Raw genomic sequence first — 22,177 nt, 5'->3', positions numbered from 1 at the left:
GACAAGGACAAAAGAAGTCAATTACGAGATGTATTGTCATCATTCAAGGATGTCTTGACAGATGTCCCAGGACGAACGGATAAGTACACATATGACCTCAAGGTCTCTTCGAATTGCCCAATTTGGAAGAAACCATGTTCCGTACCTCAAGCAATGAGAAGCACCCTCAAGGCAGAAGTGCAAGAAATGATTAAGGCTGGCATCGTGGAACCCTCCAACAACCCCTACTGTTCACCATCTGTGGTTGTGAAAAAGAAAGATGGAACAAATATATATTGCATAGACTTCAGAGCATTGAACAATATTTCAGTGTTTGATGTTGAACTGATGACAAGATTAGATGATCTGTTTCAAGAGATAGATACAGCTTGTAATTACGTATTCAAATTTGATTTGACCAAAGGCTACTGGCAACTACCCTTGTCAGAACAGTCTAAGGAGAAGACCGTGTTTGCCACAAGTTAGGATTGATGCAATTTACAGTTCTTCCTTCCAGTGTGCTCATGCAGCATTTTCTCGGATGATGAGGAAAGTGGTTGGTGATCTACCATATGTAAAGAACTACAGTGATGACACCATCATTCATACAGAGACGTTGTGAGAGCATCTTCAGGCTATCGAGTCAGTTCTTCAGAGACTACAAGATGGTAAGTTGACAACTAAACCATCAAAATGTCTAGTTGGGTTAAGCGATGTCGAGTTCCTCGGGAATCGCATTGGAAGTGGAACATTGCAGCTGATTATTGATAAAGTGGAAGCTATCAAAGATGTTAGACCACCTGAAAACAAGAAACAGATGAGGAGTTTCTTGGGACTAGCCGGAATTTACAGGAGGTATGTTCCAAATTTCTTAGCAATAGTCAGTCCACTGACCAATGCAACAAAGAAAGGGATGCCAAATCAAATTCACTGTGTGATTCTGTCGCCAGACCATTCCATCAAGGACAATCCATCTAACGACTGATGTCCATAGGAATTACCCATTGTCACAAGCTAAATCTCGATTCTGTCGCCAGACCATTCCATCAAGGACAATCCATCTAACGACTGATGTCCATAGGAATTACCCATTGTCACAAGCTCAATCTCGATTCTGTCGCCAGACCATTCCATCAAGGACAATCCATCTAACGACTGATGTCCATAGGAATTACCCATTGTCACAAGCTCAATCTCGATTCTGTCGCCAGACCATTCCAACAAGGACAATCCATCTAACGACTGATGTCCATAGGAATTACCCATTGTCACAAGCTCAATCTCGATTCTGTCGCCAGACCATTCCAACAAGGACAATCCATCTAACGACTGATGTCCATAGGAATTACCCATTGTCACAAGCTCAATCTCGATTCTGTCGCCAGACCATTCCATCAAGGACAATCCATCTAACGACTGATGTCCATAGGAATTACCCATTGTCACAAGCTCAATCTCGATAGGGCATTTACCAGCCATTACTATGACAGCAGCAATATGTTAATTGGATTGACAAGCAATTACTCCCCTAACAAAGGACGCACATTTCACACCTACATGAGAGCAAACCCTAATCTACCTCACTCACATTCCGCCAATACCAACCAGACAATGAAAAATTAATTGTGAACATCTGGAAGACACCCCCTCCCCCCCCCCCCCCCCCCCCACCACCACCCTATCTTAAAAAAAAAAGACCCATGGGAAATAGAACAAAACACGAATGCATTATAAAATGCCAAGATATGAAGTGAATAGAAAAGTGCCAGAAGACAATAGAGAATAAAAAATTTTTCGCGGCGGTGGTGGGGTTTGAACCTGCGACCTTATTGGTACGACAACTCCGCCTGGCAGGTGAGAGCGTGGCTCTACCGTGTGAGCTATCCACGAACACAAAAATATTCGTTTCAAACTCAAAGTCATTACTAGATCCCTCTCTCACCCACTTCTTGAGACCGCCGATTCGTTCGTACACCACCATCGCGAATAATTTTGACCAGCAGTTAAGCTTAATAGCCAATATTCTCAACACAAACATATAACATAGAAACGATTGAGACATTGAGTATGCTCCGGTGTATGGGGTGAATTTTTAATTCAGAAAAGTGAGTGGAGCAGGCACTTATGTTGGTAACAACAAGATATGAAGTGAATAGAAAAGTGCCAGAAGACAATAGAGAATAAAAAATTTTTCGCGGCGGTGGTGGGGTTTGAACCTGCGACCTTATTGGTACGACAACTCCGCCTGGCAGGTGAGAGCGTGGCTCTACCGTGTGAGCTATCCACGAACACAAAAATATTCGTTTCAAACTCAAAGTCATTACTAGATCCCTCTCTCACCCACTTCTTGAGACCGCCGATTCGTTCGTACACCACCATCGCGAATAATTTTGACCAGCAGTTAAGCTTAATAGCCAATATTCTCAACACAAACATATAACATAGAAACGATTGAGACATTGAGTATGCTCCGGTGTATGGGGTGAATTTTTAATTCAGAAAAGTGAGTGGAGCAGGCACTTATGTTGGTAACAACAAGATATGAAGTGAATAGAAAAGTGCCAGAAGACAATAGAGAATAAAAAATTTTTTATTCTCTATTGTCTTCTGGCACTTTTCTATTCACTTCATATCTTGTTGTTACCAACATAAGTGCCTGCTCCACTCACTTTTCTGAATTAAAAATTCACCCCATACACCGGAGCATACTCAATGTCTCAATCGTTTCTATGTTATATGTTTGTGTTGAGAATATTGGCTATTAAGCTTAACTGCTGGTCAAAATTATTCGCGATGGTGGTGTACGAACGAATCGGCGGTCTCAAGAAGTGGGTGAGAGAGGGATCTAGTAATGACTTTGAGTTTGAAACGAATATTTTTGTGTTCGTGGATAGCTCACACGGTAGAGCCACGCTCTCACCTGCCAGGCGGAGTTGTCGTACCAATAAGGTCGCAGGTTCAAACCCCACCACCGCCGCGAAAAATTTTTTATTCTCTATTGTCTTCTGGCACTTTTCTATTCACTTCATATCTTGTTGTTACCAACATAAGTGCCTGCTCCACTCACTTTTCTGCATTATAAAATGCGCAATTTATAACAAGACGTTACAAGATGTTCTCTTCCGAGAACGGACATGTTTTTATCCCGTTCAGTGGTGTGATATTCATTAATAAGGGGTGATGATTACACTTATTTAACTTTTTAAAATTTCTTTCTGATTTACAGTCTGCATCAACAGCTTTTTCTGCATACTGTTACATCTCTAGTCCTATGAGATTGATATGCATGATATCATTATGACTTGGTTACATGTAATTTGAACATATTTTACAATACCATGGTTTAGTTAGTTTTGTTTATCTAGTGCAGTCCGGTAATTCTTGAGGCCAGAGTACCTATAACTGGGCGTTAGCATTATACATTATAAACATATTACTTAAAATATTCATGAGTCTATAGTTATAAGGTTCAAGTGTTAGACTATTTTATTAAATATTATTAGATCGGCTTGTTTAGCCCTTTATACTATTTGAACATGTTATTAGGGCTGACTTAAGACCCTATCACTGCCCCTGTCTGAGGGCACACCAGGAAGTTTAACACGGAGAAATCTGACGACCTGTTTAGCTAAGGACCTCAGCTACCACCAAGCTAAGACTTACAACAATAGAAAAATATTGTGGTTTCCTTTGTTAGTGTCCCATGATGAATAATAAACATTAAAAGAACATGTAAATATGTACCATACCATTTTAAACAGAATAAATCCGACTTAGATTTATAGCCAATTAAAAGTGGGACTGGAACTTTATGTACTCATTACTTATTGTATTGTGAAGGTTATATCCGTAGACAGCTCTACGGGTCACTAATGATTGCTGATTACTTTTTTCATGTAATATGTAAAGAGGAAATCATAGGATTTGCAAACCTCTATTTAATTTAAATCTAATTAATAGGACGATTCCGTGAGTGCAGGAGCTGACAATCTATGTAAAATACTCGCATGGTGTGGAAAATTAGTACATAAAATTATCTTAAATAAAAAATTTAATCCCCCACCTTAAATACTACATTATACCCATATTGTACAAAAATAGCAAATTCGGGTATAATAATCTACTTTTTTATAATTAATTAAAAAAAAATTAATCATGAAATAATAGTGCTCAATTTTTGCAAAAAAGGACCTGTTAATATTTTTGTTAAAACTTCTATGCTACTGGTTCAGTCAGGTTTTCGCAATCTTCATGGCCCGAGAGAAAAAAATTAAAAAAACAAAAACCAACAGACTAGCTAGGTTTATTTTAGCCAACTGATGAAGCAGATGTTATGAAAACTCCTTTGGAAAAACGACATTGTCTCTAAGATTAAGATCAAATAACGTAGGCCCTATGGACAAAATCCTGGAACTTCCCAAACACTCTCCATCTTTATAAAAAACAGCAAACTGACCAGGCGTAATCGCCCTCATCGGTTGAGACAATTTCACTGAACAACTCCCATCTTCCATATTCACAGTTCCTAAACATGAGATGAGTGGATGTTTATGTTGGAATCTGAATTCTGCCTCGAACACTCCTGGCTGTGATAAAAACTGGGATGGTGGGCTGTGTATCCAATGGCAGTTTTCAGTCATAAAGTGTTCCGTGAAGAGAGCGGGGTGGTCCGTTCCTGGTGCCTAGGAAAATAGCCAGAGCAAAAGAACATAAAATATATTAAAATAAGTGATAAGCTGTTTGTTTTTACAGGTTTTACAGTGCTTACGACACATTTAGGTCATATCAGCACCAGTAAACAGGAAGAAAATAGGATATGCAAATAATTCTAGATTTACAATTAAAGCACCCACGAAAAAGTAAGACAAAGGGCAACGGTTCAAATAGGGGACAGATGTAGATTCCAAGAGCACACCATAAATGTACTTAGTTTGAGATCACCCAAAAGTCTCATCCGGACACCTGCATAAGGTTCCACTAAGAGGAATACCCTGAAATGTTTTACATATATTCAAAATAAAAATATATCAGAGATGATTTACAAGGAAAAAAAAATATCACCCCCCAAAACTAACACTAAAGGTTTGACTGTTTTTAAGCATCAGATTCACCCTGGTGTAATACACACTGACTGGCAAATTATGAACACGTCGGTACTGTGAAAACTGGTTCGTTATTGATGCTATGTGTTTTAGTAAAATACTCACAACATCTGTCAACTGGATATAATGAACCAACACGCAAAACTATGCGTAAACGTTAATATTTTAGTCTTACTAGTCACCAAAATGGTTGTCTACAATAAAGAGTTGAGCAGTGACGTCATTTTCATTCCTTCTATAGAATGTTTATTACACAGATAAAATAGAAACAAAAAAATTATTAGACGGATAACACCTAGTCCTGTCTTCAGATCATCAGAATCTCTTTTAATGAAAGAAGTAAACTGCATTAATAAATTTCACAAAAAAGCTTTTAACTGTACAGCTCCACGTCTGTGGAACTCTCTCAGTTTTAGAACAAAATCTGCTCCTAGTATTATAACATTTAAGAAGCACTTTAAAACTGAATTATTTTACAGGGGTTTTTATGATTGATGCTTTAAAAAAATATTATATATATACATAAGTGTGGGCCTGTGTGTGTGTGTGTGTGTGTGTAGGGGGGGGGGGCAGGTGGGGAGCAGTTGTGTGTTTTTAACTATAAAGCTCTGAAGAGCACTTTTAAGTGGATGCTTAGGCACTATAGAAATATATTGTCATTATTTTATTCTTCTTATTACCATTATTATTATTAAGAACAAACCATGAAATAGTTTGTCTAAGGCTATGGTATGAGAGGAGTGTGCAGTTTTGATGTGATGGGTAAAAATTATCGATGGATAGGATAACCTATGTTGTTTGTTTTTAAGGGTTTTACAGCACTTGCAACACATTTAGGTTATATCAGCGCCAGTAAAAAGGAAGAAAATGGGATAGTAAAAAGTTCTAGAATTAGAAATAAAGCACCCAAGACAAAGTAAGACATAGGGGAACTGGGAACAAATAGGGATCAGATGTAGATTCCAAGAGCACACTATCAAAGTACTGAGTTTGAGACCACCTATAAGTCTCATCCGGACACAAGCACAAGACCCAACAAAGAGGAATATACTCAAATGCTTACATTATAAATTCAAAATAACAAATATACATAACAGAGAGATGATTTACAAGGAAAAAACATCATCTCCCCTAACAATAACTATGCATTTGACTGTTTCCCTCCCAGCTAGGACTCCAGCCAGGGCCAGGACAAAACCAAGTAATCTCATTCCAAGACAAAGACAGAAAGCATGTTGGAAAACAGATATAGGGGGATAGAAGACACAGTATGTACCCCCCTGCCCACTATGTGAGGTCAGGAACCCCACCCAGTAACCTATGCTGTGTCAGCCCTTCAAGTTGGTTTAGATATGATATTTGTCTATCGGATTTTACAAGACCAAATCCATAAAGGCTGGCGTTATCAAACTCACCACGATGACCTCTCTGGATTCTGGCTTGACCTCACACACAAAGTAAGCTTTTGCCTTTCCAGCCAGATGACAGCGCTGACCCAATGTCCAGTAGTGACTTCCTAAATTATACAATGCATAAAAACCAGAAATATTTCATTCAAACTGAAAAATGATGCAGTTATATAATATATAATATATGATCTTTATTGTCCAAAAAAAAGGGCAATTTGTCATTTGGTTTACAATGTTTGAAATTAAAAATACAAAATAGTGGATAAATAGATAAAAATATATTAGTAAAATAACAATATATAAACATCAATGTTATGATGTCTGTATCGAGTTCTGCCACATCTGAGACAAGCAACGATCACATAAAATTTGGAAAGTAAAAACCTGTACAAAAATAAAAAAGATATTCATCCCCAGGGAAGTTTTCTGCAGGGTCAATCTTCAGAAAAGACCTGAGACTGAGATAACCCAAGCAGCAGCTGAAGTGAAATGGAAATGTCGTGAGGTGAGCAATAGGGGCAAAGTCTCTCACTCAAAAAGGGGAAAAAATTTGAGATGCATACAGAGTGGTTTGAATCCAGATCCTTTCATTATTGCCTTGGGACCCTTGACTATCAGCAATCCACTACTAAATAAGACTGTTTTCAATACTTGAGATAAACCACTGACCTTTATGTTGTCCTACAACTTGTCCTGTCTCCACGTCAATAAACGGCCCTGGACTAGGGTCAATATACTACATAGTTAAGAAAAAACAAAAAAACAAAACAAATAACGTTAATATTCAAAATTTATCAAATATACGAAGAAATTAAATCAACCTTCAAATTCAAACAAAAATTCAAATTAATCCATTTTTTCCAATCTATTTGAATTTAAAAAGGACACGTTAAAAATTGAGAAGCTTGGTTAAAAGAACAAACAAATGTTTAAATATGAAACTGTGACAAACTAGGAGGATGGCACTGGTGTAAGTTAAAGAGTTAGGTGTGGTCCAGTCCTTTTGGACTGTACTTAAAAACTTGTTCGAGGGAGGTTTCTTCACTGAAAACTTTCTGCTTTAGCTCAACTCAAGTCTCTTATTACTATTATTATCATTATTACTATCATTGTTTGCCTTGCTTTATTATTGATTTTACTTACTCGATGAAAACAATATATTCTTGTATGAGTTATATTGGCAATTGCCTAAAAATAAACTTTAGAATCTTGAATCTTATTACTATAATAATGATTAATTCAGAGTGCAGCGTCTGCCAAGAAGAAATAGAATCTACCATGGCAAGTTGGAACACGAAGCACATTTTAAAACAAATTAAAAAGTAGCGACAAGTATATAAAACAAATAAAACAAATCTAATCTCTTTTTCATCTTAAAATGAATGAATTTTTGTGAAACTCACCTCTCCTATAAATTGGTGGAAGTTTCTGGACCCGATGAAACAGATTCCCATGCTCTGTTGATGTAAGGAATGAGATTTTGGAAAAGGTTTTTAAAATAGACAAAGATTTTTATACAGTGAAGTTCTAAGCCAACATGGAGGATGAAATATGAGGCTTGCACGGCAATATGTATTTCAATTCTTTATGTTATTTATAAGTGTGGCTATGTGGTCTAGTGGTATGACAGTCACCCTCGGATTAGACTATGAACTTTCATAAAAGGAAAGTTTAGTTGTACAGTGTACCTGCTAAGAATATAGAAGTGTTATGTGAGAGTTCATTTGTAATTTATGAGAATACCACCAGTGCCTGTCATTATTTTCACAGACAACAATATCGGCCTACTTGAAAATTTCAGTTACCCACACAAACGGTAAAATTGTAAAATTTCAGTTAAAGTAAAAAAAAAAAAACCCACATAAACTGCTACATAAAACATTTTATACATTAAATAAACAGTTTTTGACAGCCATCATGACAAGTTAGTGATCAACTTCGCTCTCATGGACATGGAACTGAGCGATAGCTTTAGTAACTTTAAGAATTTTTATTTCTTCTCATTACACTGTGGTAACTTTTTTAAAAATCTTCTCTGACTCTGCAACCAAATTGCTGCAAATAAAAATCAATAATAATTCTTCCATTTCCATAAGTCCGTAATTGTCATCAAATTTCCATAATAATTACAGACGATCCGTGAAAGTAGGAAGTTATGGAGAACTAACTACCAATTTGAAATTTGAAGACTGACAAATAAGAAAAACAAACCTCTTTTTTCCTGGCAATCCTCTCCATGCCAGCTTCTGTAGCTATGGCTTTGACCTGGGACTTGAGCAAATCACCCAGAGGAAACAAAGACCTCTGCAGTGCCCATTGGCTGATTTGAGACAGGAAAAATGTCTGATCTTTGACACCATCAGCTGCACACAACAGTTTTAACCCTGTAAATAAAGAAAAGTGAGATGACTATTTTTTACAGGGTTGCCAATTCACAAGGCAAAAATTTATTTATTTATTTTTTAAAGGTTTTTACGGCACTTGCAACACATTAAGGTCATATCAGCGCCAGTAAAAAGGAAGAAAATGGGATAGTAAAAAGTTCTGGAATTACAATTAAACACCCTAGAGAAAGTAAGACAAAGGGGAACTGGGAACAAATAGGGATCAGATTATAATCCAAGAGCATACCATCAATATACTTAGTTTGAGATCACCTAAAAGTCTCATCCGGACACAAGCACAAGATCCAACAAAGAGGAATACACTCAAATGCTTACATTATACATTCAAAATAACAAATACAATAATACATAACAGTGAGATGATTTACAAGGAAAAAAAATATCATCACTCAAAACAATAACTATGCATTTGACTGTTTCCCCCCCAGCCAAGACTACGACCAGGGCCAGGAAAAAACCAAGTAATCTCATTCCAAGACAAAGACAGAAAGCATGTTGGAAAATAGATATAAGGGGATAGAAGACACAGTATGTACCCCCCCCCCCTGCCCACTATGGGAGGTAGGTACCCCCACCCAGGAGGCAAAAATTTACTGAACTTGTAGGCAAACATATAGATAGACAGATTCCTTTCTGAGTGTTCAAGTCTAGTAAAAAGACATTTACTAGCAATGACTATCCCGCACAATTCTTTGGGCCTCTTTTTCGCTCACGAAGTGCCCGAATTCGCGTCAAAATATGGGACGAAGCCGTTTCGTATATGCTATTTAAAAAAAATAATTACGACGCTGTTTATCGATGAATATGACTGAAAGTTGGCACACAGTTAGAAAAAAGGTAATTTTAGATTATGTCCAGCGACAAAACTCGTGCGATTACCAGAAAACCGTTAAAAATAGATTTTTACTCTTTGAAGTAAAATATTTCTAAAACTACCGGGCGTGGAGGTTTTGTCGCTGACAAGGTAATACATGAACATTTCTTCTTTTTGGTTGTAAAATTTCATATGAATATGACGAGTACTTTTCCCGTATTTTACAAAACACCATCCTAATTTGCTCTTCAAGTTTCAATCTTTTAATCCACTTATTACGCAAGATACAACGAAAGGTCGAAAAAAAATGCCGAAAAAGCGTCCCATATTTTCGCGTTTTTTTCCTCTTTGCGGGTCATCCAAATAAATGACACCTTTAAAACTGTATAACTTGTTTATTTATGATTGGATTTTCAAAATTCAAAAACATTTTTACTCAGTGGAGATAGGGCTTGGATTTTAGACCAAAATTTTCCTCAAATAGAGAAAAAAACATTTTTCATAGTCATTGCTACATTTACGTACTTACTTTTTTTCTGTTTAGCAGGTGATTGGAAAATATACTGAGGATTTATAACATACTGAATTCTGTAAATATACGGAAAATTGGCAATCTTGTTATATTAATTTGAAGATTAGGTCGTATGTTTGCCATTGCATGTGTGTTGAAATGTATATGTAAATGGGTGTTGCGTCTGTCTGTGTTGGTTCACCAGGTTGTAAGTCAAGATCAAATAAAAGTGTGCCTGCTTCATACAATACATAGTGTTTCAGACCTTTAACGATGTTGAACCATTTCCATCATTTCACATTTATCTAAGTATTAAATTGCTAGTTCATCCTCCAAAGGCTTGATAGAGGGGAAATCTGAAATGTTCAAATAATTTTGTCTTTGCTCATTAAACTAAAGTATTATGGTCTTTAAACAGAGTTGCCTACTTGATATTTCTAAAATTTGTAGTTTCCAAGGGGAAAAAAATCACTCTACGGCAGCTTTAGAAATAAATAATTTGCCCTTTGCATGATCCAAAAATTCTCCAAAGTCCTGAATAAAGGTTCTAAGAAACTAAAGTTTCCTTTTCAACAAGATTTATTGAGTCAAAGAGGCAAATATAGTTCTGTAGCTTGAGCCGAAATTCGTATTTCCACGAATTTTTTTGTAGTAAGCCTACTAGGCAGGTCTGTTTACATAATTATACAGAAATATAAAGCGAAGAACTAGGCCTGATTCATTATATAACAATATTTGATTTAAGTTCCCTTATATCACAAACCTGTATTTTTGTGCTTAAACTCATCATCGAGGATCTGGTAACCGCCGGAGTTCCTGGCATAATGCCCTGTAGCGACAGCATCAGCCTGGAGTTTGGACATGGCGTGGTTTATGAAGTGGTGGAACTTTATTTGACGATTGCACAAAATATCTGGATTAGGGGTGATGCCCAACTCGTAATCGGACACCATTTCACTGCGAAAAAATAGACACGAGAAAGAAAAAAAAATAATGAAAAAAAAAATAACAACAAAAACTTGCACTTTTATATAGCGCAATATCCACTAAACATGCTCAAAGCGCTTTACAAAGGGTCCCTGACCTTCAGCAACACTTAACACGTAGAACGAGACATAATGCCTGTTAGGCGATATATTACAATGGTTTTTTTTCCGACAGAGACAACGCTGTTAACAGTCAGGTACTCATTTTACACCTGAGTACGGTGAGAGAATGTGAGTAAAGAGCCTTTTCCAAGGAATCAACTAAGCACTATCATCATTAAGTGGTGCCAGATCTGAGACTGACATTGGCAATCCCATGGCTCTCCAATTCTCCCTCTATCTTCCGATTGCCTCAAGAAAGTTGATGTCTATCTCATATCCTCCTCTCCAGTTTGTGTCCTGAGACTTGAAACACAGCATGTGTCTTGTTTACCTCTCCTTCTTTTTCCATCAAATTTTCCTTAAAAGACTTCTTTCACAATTTAAAAATAGAGGTGCCTAAATGAGCCAATAAGACGGAGAGAAAGATAAAGTGAGTAAATGTGACTCCTATAATATAAAAGGGAACAACAAATGACACAAAGGCCGAAACGTTGTTTGTTTTGTGTTGTTCCCTAATGTATGAGTCACATTTACTCACTTTATCTTTCTCTATTTCTCAATTGAGTAAGATAACATTCTTTAAAAAGATTTATTTGAAATGGTAAGGTGATAGCTCAGTTGGTAGAGCACTCGCTTCACATGCAAAGGAACTGAGATCAATCCTGGTGATGTCGAGATATGTTTCTGACCTGCCTGTCCACCCAGCAGTGATTGGGTATCTAGGTCCTATAGTTCTGGTGGAAAGCAATTTGCGAAAGACTAGCTTTCTATAAAAATGGTAGCAAGCCATTGCTATTGTCTGTTTCACGCTATAGAAACTATGGCTCCACAGGCCTAATGGTTCTGAAGGGCTACATTCACGCTATAGAAACAAGTTTTTTTGGGTTTTTTTTAAAGTGTTCAAGTTTTTTGGTTTTTTAAAAAAAAAGTGTAATACTGAAAGATAAATAATCTGGCTGTCTGAGGTTTGATCCCTGGATGAGGAAAGGTGATTTTTTAAAATGATTTATTTCCACTTAGTCTGGTGTTGTAGCATCAGGGCTGCCAACCTCAATAAACGAAAAAGAGTAAGAATGCTTGTCAAATGGAGCAAGAAAAACGGATTGTATCTGCCAACCTGCCACACATCACAAATAAAACAAAATCTGTATGTTCTTCACTTACAAATCCGAATTTCAGGAAACAATGCTGTATGCACTTAAAAATCAATGTTTTAATCAATGTATTTTTATTAGTATTATGTGCAGTGCTTTATTAATTTTTCCTCTAAAATATCCTATTCTGGAAAGGAAAATCTGAATTTGGCCAAATTTGATGACTTTGAAAAGGCTCTTTATTCACATTCTCTCTCAAAGGAAAATCTGAATTTGGCCAAATTTGATGACTTTGAAAAGGCTGTTTATTCACATTCTCTCTCACCGTACTCAGGTGTAAAATGAGTACATGGCCATTAACAGTGTTGTCTCTGTTGGAAAAAAATGTAATCTACATAAATGTATTGAACGTCTTGCTCTCACAGGAAAGAGAGAAGGTAAAAAGAGTAAAGATAGACCAAGAAAAACATATTTGTATAGTTTGAACAGCTGAGTGACAAAGAAAGAGAAGAGTAATATTAGTTTTTTGTGGTTATTGGATCAGAGAGATGAATGGCGTACCATGATCACTGCATACTGACGTCTGGCACAAACTTGGTACTTGAAGAAGAAGAATTGCCTAACAGGCGTCATGTCTTGTTCTACATGTTATGTGTTTCTGTTGGTCAGGGACCCCTTGTAATGCACTTTGAGCACACTTAGTGGATATTATGCTAAATAAAAGCTCAATTGAAAAAAACATCATGTCTGGAGATTTAATTTGTTTAAGAGGAAAATCTGTATCTGGTTCCATGGATCTGACATGGCTATGAAAGATTACTTTTTTTCCTATTCATTCTAGAATGCAGAGAATTTTCCTGGTTTTGATTTAACAAAAATTTTGAGAACAATTCAATGAAAACCAAATAAGAAAAACCAACCTGAAGACTTCATTCCAATATTCCTTCACAAAATCAACAGTGAACAGTGGAATTTCCAGAGTTTTGCATACGTAGGAAGCATCCTCAAGGTCATCCTCTGCTGTACATCGACCTTTTTCATTTCGTATATCCCAATTCTTCATATACAGGCCAATGACGTCATATCCTGCAAAAGAGATATATTTGTATATATAAGTAATTTAGGTACGACATGTTTGTTTTTAAAGTTTTACCGCACTTGCAACACATTTAGGTCATATCTGCACCAGTAAAAAAAAGGATGAAAATTGGATAGTAAAAACATTCTAGATGTACAAGTAAAAGGACTTGAGGAAAATGTAAGACTAAGGGGAATAGTACAAATAGGGAACAGATGTAGATTCCAAGAGCACACAATCAGTGTACTTAGTTTGAGATTACCTTAATGTTTCACCCAGACCCCATGCACAACATCCCAATAAGAGGAATACACTAAAATGGTTATGTTACAAATCATATGTTAAAAATAAAAAAAATAACAGAACGTAACAGAGAGATGATTTACAAGGAAAAAAATATCATCTCCCAAAACTAACTATACATTTGACAGTTTCCCTCTCAGCCAGGGCCAGGACAAAATCAAGAAATCTCATTCCAAGACAAAGACAGAAAGCATGTTGGATAATAAATATAGGGGGATAGAAGACAGTAAGTACCTCCCTGCCCACATGTGCGATATGTGGAACTATTAGAAAGAATGACTCCACTATAACAAAGAAAGTATTGGACTGCATCCCTCAGGGCAGAAGATCAAGCAGAAGGCCACGGGGAACATGGACAAGAATTAAAGAAGCTGATTTCTACAGAGATGTGATAAGACATGGAACGAGATAGAAAACTTAGCTCGGGATAAAGAAGGATGGAAAAGGTTTGTCTGTGGCCTATACCCTGAAAAAGGCAATGATACGCTCGGCGCATAGTTGAGTCCTTGGAAAAGACTCTTTACTCACATACTCTCAGCGTACTCAGGTGTAAAATGAGTATCTGGCCGTTAACAGCATTGTCTCTGTCCGAAAAAAATGTAATATCGCCTAACTGGCGTCATGTCTCGTTCTACATGTTACGTGTTGCCGTTGGTCAGGGACCTTTGCTTGTAAAGCGCTTTGAGCATGTTTAGTGGAAATTGCGCTATATCAAAAGCTCAAGTTGTTTTTTAAAAAATGATGATGATGATGTGGAACTATGCCCCTTAGTACTAGATCGTAAGGTTCTGTTGCCTCTGCATTCTTGTGCGGTTCTGCTTTCGGATCGGAAGGTCCTGGGTTCGAGCCTGGCTTGGTGCATAGTTGGGTCCTTGGAAAAGGCACTTTACCCACATTCTCTCACTGTACTCATGTGTAAAATGAGTACCTGGCCGTTAACAGCATTGTCTCTGTCCGAAAAAAATGTAATATCGCCTAATAACAGGCGCCATGTCATGTCCTACATGTCCCGTGTTGCTGTCAGCAGGGCCCCTTGCAAAGCGCTTTGAGCACATTTAGTGGATATTGCTCTTTATAAAAGCTCAAGTATTAAATAATTCTATGCATTTTTCGTAGTTTTAGGGAGGTCTGCAAATGTGAGCCATCGTTTCAAAACACTCTTATGTCTTTATGAGTCATATCCATGGGCTGTTGATCTAACCTCTGAAGTAGCGTCTTTGCAAAAAGCTTCTTTAGATCTAGAGGTTAGATCAATCGGCCAGTGATATGCCAAAAAGGAATTCTAAAGTTAAAACAAAAAGAAATGTGATGTTTCAGTTCATATCAATTTGCAAAGAAACTGTATAAACTTTCATATTTTTTACAATAAATTCATCCTTTGATACTAAATCTGCCCCGGCATAATACTGTTTTGAGACATGAATCACATGTGGATAAACAGAAATCGAGCAATATCTATTTATCAGGGCTGCCAACTTCAACATGAAAAAAATTCTAAGATTGCTTGTCAAAAAAGTAAGATTTGGAGAAAAAGTGTAAGATTTGATGGAACCCTTCAGCCTTCAGTCATCTCACTCCCTGGCCATAATTGATGATGCGAGCAACTCGAGAGTCAAGATCCAAATGAAGAAACAATGAAACTGAAGTGGCACACCGGATGTGACCTTACTTTTAATATGACTGGGGCTAGAACAAGCCTAGGCTAAGTACGGCTAGACTCCGTGTCCGCTGTACTTAACTGGTTGATCATTTGAAATTCGACATAGTATTATTAGTACTGTCCAGTAGTGCCAATGGTGGGCTTTGCTTTGGCTTAACCCTTACCTTGCTTTTTTAACAGAAGAGCCGAAACAGCGCTATCCACACCTCCGGACATACCACAAGCAATTCTTTTCACACCTCGTAAGATTTGTTGGGCCATTTGTTACTTGTTGAGTTGTTGCTCTATCTTAGTATTATTATTATGATGATGACGAGGTTCTTCGCCTTCGATTCTTCCGCTTCAGTTTCCGTTTCTATTTCTATTCTAGACTAGAGATAGGCACTTGCAAAAATTTTTCAAAATAGTGATATCGGTATTAATTTAGCGTAGAAAAATAAAGGGGAGTGAAACATTTACTAAAGTGAAAAAATTATCGCTCTATCTCAACTAGTTAAAAAGTTATGACCTTTTATGTGGTGAAAAATCTCTATAGAAGCTTATAGGAAAATATGTGACCAAAACACAGCAACCCAATGGATAATCAAGTATAATTCAGAAACGGCTTCAGATACAACTTTGAAATTTTTACATGTGGTAATTCAACATCTCTGTAATACATTGCAAATAGAAAAATAATTATTTATTGAGAGGGAAAGGTATAGTTTAGAGCTGAAACAGCTGAAATCAAGGAAAAATAGATCACGACATGTAAATGAATGACCTATTGGAATTTTGGAAAAGTCGACAATTAAATATTTATTCACATGAAGATAGACCAAATACACCACTGAATCGGCGTCATTTAGTTGTTCACTTTGAACTTTTCAAAATGAAAATAGACCTCATAAAAGCAGAGATATGGACTGATAAATGTTTGAGGTGGTGTATTTGTGTTTAAAATGATCGAAAATAGGTGATTTTAAAAACTTCCGCTCCCCCGTTCCCCTAAATTGGACAGACGTCCGTCAAAGGATGAAAAACGTCAAAATCAACAGTGAAAAATCAATCGGAAAAAAAAGGAAGAGAATTGTAAATTATTAAATGAATGCATGGACATGAAAACGCCAATTAATTAAATAATTTAAAACAAAAATATCTTCCATAAATGGAATATATTGTAAGATATAAAGATGTAAAGTTTTGATGGGGATTGACGAAGTTATCTCTCAAACGCAGCAGACGACAGGAAGTGAATCAGTATAAGAAAATGGCAGCTTCTGTAAACAATCGAGGCCAATTACTGTTTTTTGGGGAGCTCTAACTTTTGAGTGCAAACATATTTTGCTCTGAAATTTTTAGAGAAGCTACTTTAATATGTATCTCAGAAGGACTTGTTTTTATTAAGAAGGACCATCTCTGGTTTAAAAGTTATAAGCGTTTAAACACATATACTCTCTTTACACAAAGATTTCTCAAAATCATGATATAAAAAGATAATAATATTAGCATCATTGTATGTAGAATTTTATGCCCTTTCCAATGATATATAATACATGCCATTTCATTCCACTGAGAAAGAAGAATGAATATTTTAAAATCACTCCTAAATTTTTTCCCCTCAAAAACGGAAACAGAAATCCTCGCCTGTTTTCAACTCGCGAGAGCTACTTCTTGCAAGTGCCTACTAGAGAGGTAGTCTAGAGTCTAGACGTCTAAGTCTAAGTCTACGGCGACGGAATTGAACTGTGCAAATTGTTGCAATCATATAATTTTATCCTATCGGACTTCTTTCTAATCATTCTCACACTGAGATTGTCAAAAATATATTAAATACGCTTTAAATTGAATGTCAAACCAATTATAATTATGGCACTGTTGCTTGCAAGTTTCATTTTGTTGACTTAAGGTTAATCTTAGTTTCGTTTTTACTTTGTACTCGTTCTCAGCAAGGTTAGCCAGATAATTTTTTCTTAGAATGTCAATAAAATAAATTTTTTTTCATAAAACATAGTCATGTAAATTTCACATTGGCTTTCTAATTTAGGGATAAAATTTAATAAATATTATATTTTTATTGTTTAGATAGGTAACATAATCGATTATACTGAAACGCAGTCAGAAAAATTCAAAATATTAAACTCAATTTTTCTAGGTTTTTAAACATTTAGTATTTAAAACGCGAAACTGGTAATTTCATCCTCGAAAACTGAGATGTCAGTTTCAGCAGTTGTTACTTTAGTTTCGTTCATTCGTTTGTTCGATCGTACGTTCGTTTTGTTTCAATCGTTCATTCATTCGTTGGTTCCTCCTCCTCCTCCTCCTCCTCCTTTTCTTCTTCTTCTTCTTCTTCTTCTTCTTCTTCTTCTTCTTCTTCTTCTTCTTCTTCTTCTTCTTCTTCTCGTTCTTTTCCTTCTCCTCCTCCTCCTCTTCCTCCGCTTCTTGACAGGTGGGATGGGCTGTTGCCATGACGTAACTATAGTATTTGAGTCGGCCATGGCTGTTGCCAAATTGAGCAGAATATAAAACAACACATAAGATTTAATGCTTTATAAAAAAAAAAGGTGGGGGAGGGGGGGGGGGGGGATGGAACGGGTAGAAAAGAAATAGGTGTGGCAGTCTTGACTTTGTCTTCTTCCAACATCCTTTTCTTTCGAAATAAAATCATCCCTTGTCCTTTGTCTTGTAGGGCTAGTCTATTGTTCATTGTTTATCATGTCTTGTAAAACTAGCATTTTGTGACTGGTATCCCATTTCTTCCATTCTACTAGTCCTAAAATGACCTCAATGTTTTATAAGCGCCATCAAACCTTTAAAAACAATAGAGTCCCCTAAAAGAATGTAGAGTCGTCTTCCTTAACATTAAAATTTATTTTTAATTTTCCATAGTCCGTTAGAATATATTTTGGGATTATCAAAACCGATGAGTTTTAGTATTGTTTGCCCAAGTAAGGTTCTATTTGGTCACTTTTCACATCGATCACTGGCCTCGAGCACACGCCTGTGCCCCTCCCTCCACCCCTGGCAGTCTTGACTTTGTCTTCTTCCAACATATTTTTCTTTCACAATCATTCCTTGTCCTTTGATTTGTAGGGCTGGTCTATTGTTTATTGTCTATCATGTATTGTAAAACTAGATTATTTTTTTTACTGGTATCCCATTTCTTCCTCTCTCTCTCTCTCTCTCTCTCTCTCTCTCTCTCTCTCTCTCTCATCTCTCCCACCCTCCCTTTCTCTCTCTCTCTCTCTCTCTCTCTCTCTCTCTCTCTCTAATCTCTCCCACCCTCCCTTTCTCTCTCGCTCTCTCTCTCTCTCATCTCTCCCACCCTCCCTTTCTCTCTCTCGCTCTCTCTCTCTCTCATCTCTCCCACCCTCCCTTTCTCTCTCGCTCTCTCTCTCTCTCTCTCTCTCTCTCTCTCTCTCTCTCTCTGACGCTCCCTCAAACATATTCATGACCCTATAACTATAAATTTGTTCTCTTTGTCACTGATTTTATGACATTAAGATATAAAGATATTTTCAACTCCAATCGGAATAATGCTATGACAAAAATATCCCACCAAAGTATAGCTGTAAATTATTAAACAAGTGCTGGTTAAATTAAGTTATAATTTTATTTTAAAAGATAAAGAAAATTTCAAAATAAAATTGAAAGGTTTGACAACTAAAACGTACCTATTCAGTAAAATATAAAGACAATACGATACACACAAAAACATCTTGTCTTGTTGTCGTCTCGGGTTTGCTCCTCTGTAATCTTGACACAGCATTGCTCTGATTTTTCCGTGAAAAGTGAAACACTTCACTTGATACCGATCACGACCCTACAAATATTGAAAACAGCCGTGCTTCTCAAATTTATTTTACATACAGGACTTATCACAATCCGTTTGGATCTGGATAGAGACTTGATCGACTCAATTGTTAACGGGCACCTTTTTACTATCACACTCTTTTATTGAGATGTGTTATTACAACATAATATTATGTCGCTTTTTATTTCGTTACCGACCGACCAGTTACAACACAGTGTTTGGTCTCCTGTGTTATATTTGTTTTATTCTGTACCGGCCTGTATAACACAGTTTCGGCCTTCTCTGTGTTATATTTTTATTGGGACATAATATAGTAACAGATTTGCCTTCTCTGTACTATGATTTGGTCACCCGTTCACGGACTAACACAGTACTGTAGCCTGCACTAAGCCTTGCTATCTTCCGGCCCCGAACGTCAGCCCTGCATTATGTGAAGTGTAGCAAGTGACGTTTTGCGGCCTGCCATGGGTTTATATAACCATGGTGAGTAGAATTCATATGACGACTGAGAGGCGTTGTCATCACAAGATAGCATAGCAACAGGTTTGAAAAATAACAACTCATGGTTGCCTAAAGCTAACTTACCATTGAGACGTTAAGCTCGTTCTACAGTAACGTGACACTCTTAACTTTTTTTTTTTGGTTGGTTTTTGTTTTGTTTCGTGTTTCCCCGGACTCATATTGTTACGTACAAGGAATGCACAAGGCAATAAATAAACCCCTAACAGCCACTGAAGAACGGAAAACACAGCTGTGTATTCAGTCCACTGGTGGACGGAAATCACAGTTCCTTTTTTCTGGTTTTGTTTTTGGGCGGTTTGTTGTATTTTTGTTTATTTGAGCGACTGCTGTTACGTTACTGTTAAAAAATTTGAGCTTGGGTATAGAAAACACACAGATGTTTTCCTTTAAATGTGATACTAAACCGCTAGAAGCTGTAAACTGTAAAGTCACTCAAACAAACAAAAATACAACAAACCCCCCAAAAACAAAACCAGAAAAAAACCCACAAAAAAAAAAAAAAAAAAAAAAAAAAAAAAAAAAAAAAAACACACCAAAATAAAACCAAAAAAAAAAAAAAAAAAAAAAACAACAAAAAAGAAAACACACCAAAATAAAACCAAAAAAAAAAAAAAAAAAAAAAACAACAAAAAAGAAAACACACCAAAATAAAACCAAAAAAAAAAAAAAAAAGATAAAAAGACCAACAATGACCAAAAAAAAAAAAAAATACGACAAAACCACAAACAAACAAAATAACAACAAATCCCCCAAAAACAAAACCAGAAAAAATCCACACATAAAAAAACAACAACAAACTAAAAAAAAAAACAAAAAAAAAAAAACAAACAAAAAAACAACAAAAAACAAACAACCCCCCCCCCCCAAACAAAAAACAAAAACAAAAACAAAAATAAAGCAACAAAAAACAAAAAAGAAAACAAAAAGAAAATACAACAACAACAATAACTAAAAACAAAAACAAAACCCCCAAAAACCAACAACATAAAACAAGACAAGTTTGACACCTTGTTCCATCCACATAATAACGTTTTCAGACGTTTGACTATCTATCATTAAAATACTACTTTGATCGGCTTTTAACGACTGTATTTTACGATCCATCAAAGCGTATAACATAGATCATAAACAACTGTTAACTATAAAATAAGATACATATAGATATGGTTTTGTACAGGTATTCCAACTTACGAACATCCATGGAATAGCACAATTAAAATATATACACAACTATAATAGTAATGCTAGATTAAATTGAATTCACAGTAATATCTCGTTCCACTTTGTATGTTAACCAATAATTCATTTTACCTCCAGCCGAGATAGACAAACTTTTACAAGTTTGAAATTGGAGAGATAGCTCTTTTCTCTTGGGCTTCTTAGCGTGTGTGTGATTAGATTCAGATTATATGAATTTGGTTTTGTGAAACGAAAATAGCCAATCAGAAGAATCTTCCTGTTTTAGATAGCCAATGATATCCAGATGCTTTGGTAAGAAAGAATAACAGAGAATTGCCGGAGAGACAAGGACAGTAATTGCAATTAAGCTACTCTTGAACGAGACAAGACCTCAGGGCCTAGGGACGTTGGCGTCTTGTTTGGAAAAGGTAATTAGCAGGAGGCATGGATACAATAGGCAGACAATTTGAACAGGTAAATAAGCCTTAAGCTGAAAGTGAGTGTTCCGTTATACAATGGAAATGTTTCCCACCTAACGACCAGAATTTCCGTTAGAAAGATTTGGGGCTTTATTGGAGAAAGGCTGTCCATGTTTTGATTATCTTTAATGGAGGTGTTGATCAAATATATGTCTCATCCACTAGGTTTGAAGTGGTTTTAAATGAGACGATGACGAATGATAAAGAAATCACGCAGTGAAAGAAAATCTCTCGTCACAACCACTTTGTGTTGAAATACTCATCGCTGGCCTGAACTGTCCGAAAATTACTTTATTGGAAGGTAATTTCCTAACAGTTAAAGCCAATGATAATTCATATGGCCTGTTTATTGAAAGGTAATTCTCTAACAATCAATGATAATTCGTTTTACCTTCCAACAGTTCAAATTCACTACTGGTACTAATTTTCAATGTAAATTAGCAAACAAACAAACAAACAAATAGACAAACAAAAAAGTAAGCTTTCCCCCAGATCGAACAGACCCAGCTACCCAATCACTGACAGGGGGTCTCAATAGTTCAGTTTGAAGAGCACTCGTTTCACAGGCAAAGCGACCAAGATCAATCCTAGAGGTAATCGAGATATTTTTATGACCCCCCCCCCCCCTCCTCCCCCCTTCTCCACCCAGACGAGTAATAACACCTGTAACAATAACCGTCCCCCCCCCCCGCCCCGGGCCCCCTTTCCGGGGTCAGGGCCCTTAAATTAAGATTGGTATGAAAAATGACGTAATATAGTAG

At 36.5% G+C, this 22,177-nt stretch overlaps 1 protein-coding gene across 1 annotated transcript; it reads right to left on the bottom strand.

Annotated features, from left to right (window-relative positions):
* Positions 1-3,187: 3,187 nt before the first annotated feature.
* LOC144975414 (mitochondrial tRNA-specific 2-thiouridylase 1-like) lies at positions 3,188-17,372 on the bottom strand. The gene is made up of 8 exons (XM_078919457.1): positions 15,608-17,372; positions 13,323-13,488; positions 10,984-11,177; positions 8,702-8,874; positions 7,894-7,947; positions 7,160-7,226; positions 6,497-6,597; positions 3,188-4,661 (listed from the first exon to the last, which is right to left on the bottom strand). The coding sequence occupies exons 1-8, from the start codon at positions 15,702-15,704 to the stop codon at positions 4,311-4,313; spliced, it is 1,203 nt and encodes a 400-aa protein (XP_078775583.1). The 5' UTR covers positions 15,705-17,372; the 3' UTR covers positions 3,188-4,310.
* Between the last annotated feature and the right edge of the window lie 4,805 nt (positions 17,373-22,177).

This window comes from Berghia stephanieae, chromosome 6 (genome assembly GCF_034508935.2).
Source record: "Berghia stephanieae isolate SIO BIC M18660-M18661 chromosome 6, UCSD_Bste_1.3, whole genome shotgun sequence".
NCBI lineage: Eukaryota > Metazoa > Mollusca > Gastropoda > Nudibranchia > Aeolidiidae > Berghia > Berghia stephanieae.
This window is presented reverse-complemented; position numbering and strand designations above follow the sequence as displayed.